Source organism: Lucilia cuprina, chromosome 5, assembly GCF_022045245.1.
Source record: "Lucilia cuprina isolate Lc7/37 chromosome 5, ASM2204524v1, whole genome shotgun sequence".
NCBI lineage: Eukaryota > Metazoa > Arthropoda > Insecta > Diptera > Calliphoridae > Lucilia > Lucilia cuprina.
In genome coordinates this window covers 41223478-41234253 of record NC_060953.1, presented here as the reverse complement: position 1 = coordinate 41234253, position 10776 = coordinate 41223478, and the positions used below count along the sequence as shown (strand labels likewise).

At 33.7% G+C, this 10776-nt stretch overlaps 2 protein-coding genes across 2 annotated transcripts in view; one reads left to right on the top strand and one right to left on the bottom strand.

Moving 5' to 3' along the window:
• Nucleotides 1-388: 388 nt before the first annotated feature.
• Nucleotides 389-2430, top strand: LOC111676676 (transmembrane 9 superfamily member 3). Its single transcript, XM_023437646.2, has 5 exons — nucleotides 389-545; nucleotides 605-771; nucleotides 827-1261; nucleotides 1333-1563; nucleotides 1635-2430. Exons 1-5 carry the CDS (start codon nucleotides 444-446, stop codon nucleotides 1777-1779), a joined length of 1080 nt encoding a protein of 359 aa, XP_023293414.2. The 5' UTR covers nucleotides 389-443; the 3' UTR covers nucleotides 1780-2430.
• A 3069-nt stretch (nucleotides 2431-5499) lies between these two features.
• The window catches only part of LOC111676689 (multidrug resistance protein homolog 65), a 7345-nt gene continuing 2068 nt past the window's right edge, over nucleotides 5500-10776 (bottom strand). Inside the window, exons 2-10 of the mRNA XM_023437661.2 lie at nucleotides 10327-10572; nucleotides 10076-10247; nucleotides 8430-9207; nucleotides 8269-8369; nucleotides 7348-8204; nucleotides 7026-7289; nucleotides 6660-6956; nucleotides 6224-6599; nucleotides 5500-6167 (exon numbers count right to left, since the gene is read on the bottom strand). Coding sequence (XP_023293429.2) covers nucleotides 5610-6167; nucleotides 6224-6599; nucleotides 6660-6956; nucleotides 7026-7289; nucleotides 7348-8204; nucleotides 8269-8369; nucleotides 8430-9207; nucleotides 10076-10247; nucleotides 10327-10572 — 3649 coding nt within the window. The 3' untranslated portion in view covers nucleotides 5500-5609. The remainder of the gene's footprint in view (nucleotides 6168-6223; nucleotides 6600-6659; nucleotides 6957-7025; nucleotides 7290-7347; nucleotides 8205-8268; nucleotides 8370-8429; nucleotides 9208-10075; nucleotides 10248-10326; nucleotides 10573-10776) is intronic.

Sequence of the window (10776 nt, the reverse complement as noted above, 5' to 3'; positions counted from 1 at the left end):
GCATGCGAAAGAGACTTTTCTATAGAAAATCTTCTTTAGCATGCGAAAGAGACTTTTCTATAGAAAATCTTCTGTAGCATGCGAAAGAGACTTTTCTATAGAAAATCTTCTGTAGCATGCGAAAGAGACTTTCCTATAGAAAATCTCTTCTGTAGCATGCGAAAGAGACTTTCCTATAGAAAATCTCTTTTGTAGCATGCGAAAGAGACTTTTCTATAGAAAATCTCTTCTGTAGCATGCGAAAGAGACTTTTCTATAGAAAATCTCTTCTGTAGCATGCGAAAGAGACTTTTCTATAGAAAATCTTCTGTAGCATGCGAAAGAGACAATATTCAGAAGCATGCAAAAGTACTTTCATTTAAAATTTTTTTAAAATTTCAATTTAATTTTTGTTTTTGACTTTCTTTTTCCAGATCCATTGGTTTAGTATTTTCAACAGTTTTATGATGGTTATATTCTTAGTGGGTCTTGTATCCATGATTCTAATGCGTACATTACGCAAAGATTATGCACGTTACAGTAAAGATGAAGAAATGGATGATATGGTAAGTTATGAAATATTTAATTTACAAAATAAATATTTAATAAAATCTGCCATTTAAAGGAACGCGATTTGGGTGATGAATACGGTTGGAAACAAGTACATGGTGATGTGTTTCGCTCACCGCCACATACATTATTATTTTCGGCTTTAATTGGTGCTGGTTATCAATTGATATCGGTAGTATTTTGTGTTATTATCTTTGCCATTGTAGGAGAACTATATACAGAGTGAGTAAAGTTTTTTTATCTGTTAATTTACTTTTTTTAACAATTCACTTTAAAGACGTGGTTCCATGCTGTCTACGGCTATATTTGTTTATGCTGCTACTTCACCCATTAATGGCTATTTTGGTGGCTCTCTCTATGCCCGTTTGGGAGGACGCATGTGGATTAGACAAATGCTGGTATCAGCCTTTATGGTACCGGTATTTGTTTGTGGCACTGCTTTTTTCATTAACTTCATTGCCATTGGTTATCATGCCTCTAGAGCCATACCTTTTGGCACCATGGTAGCAGTCACTTGTATATGTTTCTTTGTTATATTACCTTTAACATTGGTGGGTACTGTGGTGGGACGTAACTTAGATGGTCAACCTGATTATCCTTGCCGTGTTAATGCTGTACCACGACCCATACCCGAAAAGAAATGGTTTATGGAACCAGCTATTATCATATTATTAGGTGGTATTTTACCTTTTGGCTCCATATTCATAGAAATGTAAGTTTGTTAAACCTTTACATGGTTTTAAACATTTATTTTCTATATCAATTTTTTTCAATAATTTCTAGGTATTTCATCTTTACCTCTTTCTGGGCCTATAAAATCTATTATGTCTATGGTTTTATGTTATTGGTCTTTACCATTTTAACCATAGTCACAGTTTGTGTTACCATAGTTTGCACTTATTTCTTATTAAATGCCGAAGATTATAGATGGCAATGGACTAGTTTTATGTCAGCTGCCTCTACCTCCATCTATGTGTATGCTTATTCATTTTATTATTTCTTCTTTAAAACGAAGTAAGTTATTTAAATCTTTATTAAATTTGTCTGCTGATATTTTTAATAATTTCTTGTTAATTTCTTTACAGAATGTATGGTCTATTCCAGACTGCTTTTTATTTCGGTTATATGGCCTTATTTAGTGGTGCTTTAGGTATTATATGTGGTACTGTTGGTTATATAGGCACAAGTGTTTTTGTACGCAAAATCTATTCCAATGTTAAAATAGACTAGATAATTAACTTTAACACTCCGCTCCTTCTCCCCTACAAAAAAAAAAAAAACAAACAACTACATATACAATTGAAAACTACAACAAATTATTCTTGTAAGCGTAACAGCTTTTTATATTTTATTTATCTTTAATCTAAAACAAATGCCGACTAAATAACTTATAACATATTTTCCATATCAACTCTAGCTTCTTCTCAACCAAAATCCCTTAAATAAAGAAACAAAAAAAAAAAAGAAAAAAATATTTCTAAAAATAGTTTAAGCCATCTGTTAAGCCAGAGTAATAATTATAATAAAGCCTATTCTTAATATTTGCTCTTTATTATTTTTTATTCTTTTGTATATTTTAAAATATGTATGTAATTTTAGTTTATTAAGAAAATTTTGTTTGCGAAAATTTTCATAACATTTTTTTCCCTCTTATTACTTATTTATGTATTGTAATATTATTTATATTATATTAATTATTTTATGCGTTTTTTTTTCTCCTTGGCAAAAGAACTTTTAATAATTTAAAATTTTGAATTGGTTTTTAGTATTATATTTGTTGGCAATAATTGTTTTTTCGTCTTCTTGGGCTGCAGCAATTTGTCGTAAAGTTCTTTTTTTTTATTAAACAAGTAGAGTAACTATTTCTATTAAAAAATTAATGTGTAAAAAAACGAACTTAAAACCATAATCTAATAAGAAAACCAAATAATAAAAAGTAAAAAAAAAAACATGTTAATTAAAGAATAAAACAACAAATACACACAAATAACAAACAGTTCTGCTGTAAAGAAAAAAAAATTAAATACAATTTGTTTTATTTCAAGATACAGAACGTCAGGGTTTATAATATTATTCCTGTATGGTCTGCTTTGCTAAAAGATACTAAGTGGATAAATATCAAAAGATACCAAATTATGCCCTATAGACTGTAATGAATTGTATGCAAATAACCACTAAGCTAAGGGTCTTCCATTGAAGGAACATAAAGACACGTGATTAAATAGTTTTGCTTGGTATATCATCCGAGGTGATACTAATTAGAATATAAGAAGACAACAAAAGACTCTGTAAATACTACAGACAACACTATAGACTGCAAACTAAACTTTAGACCATACTACAGACTAGACTATAGGCAAGACAATAGACTATGCTAAAGACAAGACTATAGACTAGACTTGACTATAAACTAGACTAAAGACTTAACTATAGATTAGACTCTAGAGTATACTGTTGACTGGACTATAGACGAGACTATAGTATAGACTAGACTATATAATAGACTACAGACTGGACTATAGACTTAAAAACAGACTAGACTATAGCCTAGACTATAAACTAGACCAAAACTGGATTATAGACTAAACAATATACTAGACTATAGAACAGATTATATACTAGACTATAGACTAGACTATAGACTAGACTATAGACTAGACTATAGACTATACTATAGACTAGACTATAGACTAGACTATAGACCAGACTATAGACTAGACTATAGACTAGACTATAGACTAGACCATAGACTAGACTAGTGACTAGACTATAGACTAGACTATAGACTAGACCATAGACTAGACTATAGACTAGACTATAGACTAGACTATAGACTAGACTATAGACTAGACTATAGACTAGACTATAGACTAGACTATAGACTAGACTATAGACTAGACTATAGACTAGACTATAGACTAGACTATAGACTAGACTATAGACTATAGACTAGACTATAGACTAGACTATAGACTAGACTATAGACTAGACTATAGACTAGACTATAGACTAGACTATAGACTAGACTATAGACTAGACTATAGACTAGACTACTAGACTATAGACTAGACTATAGACTAGACTATAGACTAGACTATAGACTAGACTATAGACTAGACTATAGACTAGACTATAGACTAGACTATAGACTAGACTATAGACTAGACTATAGACTAGACTATAGACTAGACTATAGACTAGACTATAGACTAGACTATAGACTAGACTATAGACTAGACTATAGACTAGACTATAGACTAGACTATAGACTAGACTATAGACTAGACTATAGACTAGACTATAGACTAGACTATAGACTAGACTATAGACTAGACTATAGACTAGACTATAGACTAGACTATAGACTAGACTATAGACTAGACTATAGACTAGACTATAGACTAGACTATAGACTAGACTATAGACTAGACTATAGACTAGACTATAGACTAGACTATAGACTAGACTATAGACTATCTATAGACTATAGACTAGACTATAGACTAGACTATAGACTAGACTATAGACTAGACTATAGACTAGACTATAGACTAGACTATAGACTAGACTATAGACTAGACTATAGACTAGACTATAGACTAGACTATAGACTAGACTATAGACTAGACTATAGACTAGACTATAGACTAGACTATAGACTAGACTATAGACTAGACTATAGACTAGACTATAGACTAGACTATAGACTAGACTATAGACTAGACTATAGACTAGACTATAGACTAGACTATAGACTAGACTATAGACTAGACTATAGACTAGACTATAGACTAGACTATAGACTAGACTATAGACTAGACTATAGACTAGACTATAGACTAGACTATAGACTAGACTATAGACTAGACTATAGACTAGACTATAGACTAGACTATAGACTAGACTATAGACTAGACTATAGACTAGACTATAGACTAGACTATAGACTAGACTATAGACTAGACTATAGACTAGACTATAGACTAGACTATAGACTAGACTATAGACTAGACTATAGACTAGACTATAGACTAGACTATAGACTAGACTATAGACTAGACTATAGACTAGACTATAGACTAGACTATAGACTAGACTATAGACTAGACTATAGACTAGACTATAGACTAGACTATAGACTAGACTATAGACTAGACTATAGACTAGACTATAGACTAGACTATAGACTAGACTATAGACTAGACTATAGACTAGACTATAGACTAGACTATAGACTAGACTATAGACTAGACTATAGACTAGACTATAGACTAGACTATAGACTAGACTATAGACTAGACTATAGACTAGACTATAGACTAGACTATAGACTAGACTATAGACTAGACTATAGACTAGACTATAGACTAGACTATAGACTAGACTATAGACTAGACTATAGACTAGACTATAGACTAGACTATAGACTAGACTATAGACTAGACTATAGACTAGACTATAGACTAGACTATAGACTAGACTATAGACTAGACTATAGACTAGACTATAGACTAGACTATAGACTATACTATAGACTATAGACTAGACTATAGACTAGACTATAGACTAGACTATAGACTAGACTATAGACTAGACTATAGACTATACTATAGACTATAGACTAGACTATAGACTAGACTATAGACTAGACTATAGACTAGACTATAGACTAGACTATAGACTAGACTATAGACTAGACTATAGACTAGACTATAGACTAGACTATAGACTAGACTATAGACTAGACTCCCTTACAGTCCGATACCTGTTCTTACTTTCAGTTATATCACGGATTTCCGTCTGTAAACTAATGATGTGATAAAAAAGTCGGCTTCCTGGAACATAATTAACAAACCTTCAAGAACATAAATTAAGATCATAATTGTGAAAAAATCATATTTCTTACATTTATTTTCACTATAAATTAAAAATTAACGTTATTAAACATAAATACATACAAACATACATATATCCAATAATACTTTTAAAAATACCATAAACTAAACTGGTAAAATTAATATAATTTTGTGACAAAAATGTATACATGGTAATAACTATAACTAATGGGTGTTCGGTTGACTGAGATAGAGTTTTGCGTATATGCCATTCTTGGCCAACAACTGAGGATGACTGCCCTGTTCTATAATGCGGCCACCCTGTATAACACATATCACATCGGCATTTTGAACGGTGGCTAAACGATGAGCTATCACCAGACAAGTACGACCCGAACAGGCCTCATCTAATGCTGTCTGAACTACACGTTCACTTTGTAAATCTAAGGCTGAAGTGGCCTCATCTAGCAGTAGGATTTTGGGATTTCTTACTAAAGCTCTAGCTATGGCAATACGTTGTTTTTGGCCACCAGAAAGTTGTGTACCACGAGCACCCAAACAGGTTTCATAGCCTGAGGGTAAAGCGGAAATAAAGTCGTGGGCATTGGCCATTTTGGCAGCTGCTATCACTTCATTCATGGGTACTTCGCGAGAGGTATCACCATATGCTATATTATCAGCAATGGTCTTTTCGAAAAGGGAAGGTTCTTGCGACACAATACCTATGCGTTTACGTAGTCCCGTTAAAGTCATGTCATGATGGATGTCTTCTTGATCAATAAGCTAAAAAGGAATGCAATCAATTTGAGGACGATTTCGAATGCATTTAAAATACTTACTATGGTGCCGGTATCTGGATCATAATATCTTAATAGTAACTGCACACAGGTGGATTTGCCAGATCCCGAAGCTCCTACTAAAGCCACTGTTTTGCCCTGCAACACCTCTAGATTGAAACCTCTTAATACTTTTTGATCTTTGCGGGTGGGATAATGGAAGTCTATATCTCTAAAACTAACACCCTGTACAGCATTAGTTTTGCCCGGCACTAGAGAATATTTCTTAGAAGCATTTATATCGGGTGATTTGATTTTGGGTTCACGATCAATTATAGCAAACATGCGATCAGCAGATACTAAAGCAGCATTAAACATGGGTGTAAAAGCCAACGACTGAGCCAATATAAACAGACCATATAACATGGAATTGGAAATTCTAAAAGAAAATTGGTGTTTATATCTGAGGAGTAGATAGTTTAAGGGTTTTGAGACTTACTTCATAATATTTTCAAATTTAATACGGCCATCGGCACACATATAACCGCCATAGGTTAAGGTAATGGCATAACCCAAAAACATAATCGACATGCCCAAAGAATTTACTACACCACGATAACGTAATTTCTTCTTAATCTCACTGCGATATCGCTCCACCTCTTTATTGTAGATTTGTATAAGTTCTTCCTCACGACGTAGAGCTGCTACGGTGCGTATTTGAGCTATAGTTTCGGTAGCTATACGACTAGTTTCCTCCAAAATTTCTTTCTCTTTAATGGCACTTTTGTTCGTATATCTTAGGAAATAAAGGATCAAGAGGTATTATTGACTAAAAGAATAAAACGAAGTCATATGTTTTACTAACTTGGCTTCAAATATAACCGAGGCTATCATAAATGGTGCTGTGGTCAAACATATCAAGGCCAATTCCCAAGAGTAGGAAAAGGCTATGGAGAAACTGCAAACAAAATTGGAGAAGGCCTGTAAAATATTACTTAAAGGAAAACCTATGGCTCCCTGAACACCCGATGCATCACCCGCTAAACGAGCTGAAAGACCACCCACACTGTTTTCTTTAAGATCAAACCAACCCATTTCCTGGCTCAAAATTTTGCTGAAGGTTATGGATCTATAAAGATTTAAAAGTATTATTACCTTTCTTAAAATGCAGAAATCTTGAGAACTACCTCATTCTAGTGGTCAACCAAACACCAGCTAAATTGAAGAAATAGGTTTGTGTCAAACAAGATATACCCGCTATAATACCCACAACAACGGCAATAATAGCCGATCTTCCGGTATTACTCAAAACCACCTCAGGATCTTCATCATTTAACGAACCAAAAAGATCGGCAAATACAAAGGCAAATGCAGGCTGAGAACAACCATATAATAAGGCACAAATGGTAGCGATAATCAGGAAACCCCACTCAGGTTTAGCCCATTGTAGAACGCGCCAAAATGTTTTCAAATATTGCGTGTTCGGAGCTTCTATAGCTAAATCTTTCTCGGAGGGATCTGTTATGGCGCGTCCTGCAAATGCCTGCAGAATATTTTTATCCAGTGAAGCCTCTGAAAAACGGGGACCCGGCATTAAACCATTCAATAACACCTTGTCACTTACAACATCCGTTTCCTTGGCTACCAATTCGATAGTTGCATTATTATCATCTTCATTTTCATTAACACTATCCAATAGACCCTCGTATTCATGGGCGGTTACCATATCATAATAACGTCCTTTTTCCTTCATTAAACTCTCATGATTACCATCCTCAACAACTTTGCCTTTGTCAATGAAAATAATACGATCTGCATGACAAATGGCCGATAAACGATGAGAAACCACCAGAGTGGTGCGTCCTTTGCTAGCTCTATCTAAAGCTGCTTGCACTAACTTTTCAGAATGATAATCCAAAGCTGAGGTCGCTTCATCTAGTAGTAAAATTTTGGGATTTTGTATTAAGGCACGAGCAATGGCAATACGTTGTCTTTGGCCACCCGACAGCTGGATACCCTTTTCACTGATTAAGGTATTGTAACCCTAAAGGACATTTCTTGAATAGTTAAACAAGTTTTGATGACTTAAAAATTATTGTAAACTTTACCTCAGGTAAACCTACGATAAAATCGTGGGCTCCTCCAGCTTTAGCAGCATCTTCGATTTCCTTTTGTGTAGCATCCATTTTGCCATGTCGAATATTTTCCTCTTTTCAAGAAATTACGAAAATTAAAAGAAATTTTTAAAACACTTTAAGTAAAAACTTACCTATTGTTCCAAAAAACAACACTGGCTCTTGACCCACAACCGCCATAGTCGATCTCAACCAATTCACATTATATTTACGAATATCTTCACCGTCCAACATAATTTTACCAAAAATCGGATCATAAAATCTTTGCATCAATTGTATACAAGTAGATTTACCCGAACCTGAATAACCCACTAAGGCCACCGTTTCTCCTTCGTTGATCTTTATATTAATACCCCGCAAAACTATAGAATCTTCACGTGACGGATAGGTAAAGAATACATCTTGAAATTCAATATTACACTTAAGGCCATAATTTTTCACTTTGCCCTCTTTGGAGAGAGGATCAATTTTAGAATCGGTTTCTAAAACTTCGAATATGGCTACAGCCGAACCACGAGCCGAAGCAAATGCCTCCAGGAAAGGAGAAGTGCGAGCAATATGATCAGCACCCACTAGAATACCACAAATGACAATCATAAGTATGGCGGGGGTATATTCTTTATCTTCGGGATTTTTATAACGATCATCTAGAATCAAATGAGCACCATACCAAAAGGCTGCAGCACTAGATATGAATAACATGGATTTTAACACTGAGTCTCCCAAACTTAAAAATATGCCTTTGGATTTGCCTGATTTACACGCAGGCACTAAAAGATTGTCGTATCTTTCACGTTCGGACTTCTCGCCGCCAAATGCCACTACAGTACGAACGGAACTGATGACCTCCTCCACTATGGATCCAGCCTTAGCATAAGCATTCTGTTCTTGAGCGGTCAGTTTACTTTGGTACTAAATTGTGATATATAAGAAAATGTTGAATTTATAAATTTAAAGTACATATCTACAAGACTACAGTCTATTCTATATCCTAGTCTATAGTATAGTCTACAGTTTAGTCTATAGTCTAGTCTACAGTCTAGTCTATAGTCTAGTCTATATTCCAGACTATAGTCTAGTCTATAGTCTAGTCTATAGTCTAGTCTATAGTTTAGTCTATAGTCTAGTCTATTGTCTAGTCTATAGTCTAGTCTATAGTCTAGTCTATAGTTTAGTCTATAGTCTAGTCTATTGTCTAGTCTATAGTCTAGTCTATAGTCTAGTCTATAGTCTAGTCTATAATCTAGTCTATAGTCTAGTCTATAGTCTAGTCTATAGTCTAGTCTATAGTCTAGTCTATAGTTTAGTCTATAGTCTAGTCTATAGTCTAGTCTATAGTCTAGCCTATAGTCTAGTCTAGTCTATAGTCTAGTCTATAGTCTAGTCTATAGTCTAGTCTATAGTCTAGTCTATAGTCTAGTCTATAGTCTAGTCTATAGTCTAGTCTAGTCTATAGTCTAGTCTATAGTCTAGTCTAGTCTATAGTCTAGTCTATAGTGTAGTCTATAGTGTAGTCTATAGTCGAGTCTATAGTCTAGTCTATAGTCTAGTCTATAGTCTAGTCTATATTCTAGTCTATAGTCTAGTCTATAGTCAAGTCTATATTCTAGTCTATATTCTAGTCTATAGTCTAGTCCATAGCCTAGTCCATAGTCTAGTCTATAGTCTAGTCTATAGTCTAGTCTATAGTCTAGTCTATAGCCTAGTCTATAGTTTTATAAACCTTTGATAAATTATACTTTTGACTGTGAATAAACCGCAAAAAATTTGCATTTCTTACCTTAGACACTATATAATTTATAACCATTGTTATCGGTATGTAAACACAAATAGCTAATGTTAAACGCCAACCATAAACAAATGATATTATAATACTGATAACAATATCGAAAAACATCATTACAAAGTGGCCAATATTTTCCGCAATACCATTACGTATTTTCTCCATATTGCTGTAATTGGAAAAATATACAAATAATTGAATAACAATTATAATATCAATAAATGTAATCTAATTCTTAGTAAACTTACTCCGTTATGCGAACAGCAAAATTTTGGTTTTGTGTCATATCATGCCAACCGATATCTTGACGTATTGTAGATTCGAAAAATTTACGTCTCATACGTACGACTAAATTAAGTGCCACATGATTATAGAGATCGACATAAATGATGCCGGTTATAAACATAAGCAATGAGTCGAGGGCACAAATAATACCAAAAGCTTTGGAATCATTTCTCAATTCCTCCATATTTTCTTCATAGGTGCCATTGATTCTGTAAGAAGGAAAGAAGTATAATAAGTACGTTGAGATCTTTAGAGTTGTTCGGATCTAAGTCCTTGAGCTGATTATATGATAGATAGCCAGATAGATGATAGGTAGATAGATAGATAGATAGATAGATAGATAGATAGATAGATAGATAGATAGATAGATAGATAGATAGATAGATAGATAGATAGATAGATAGATAGATAGA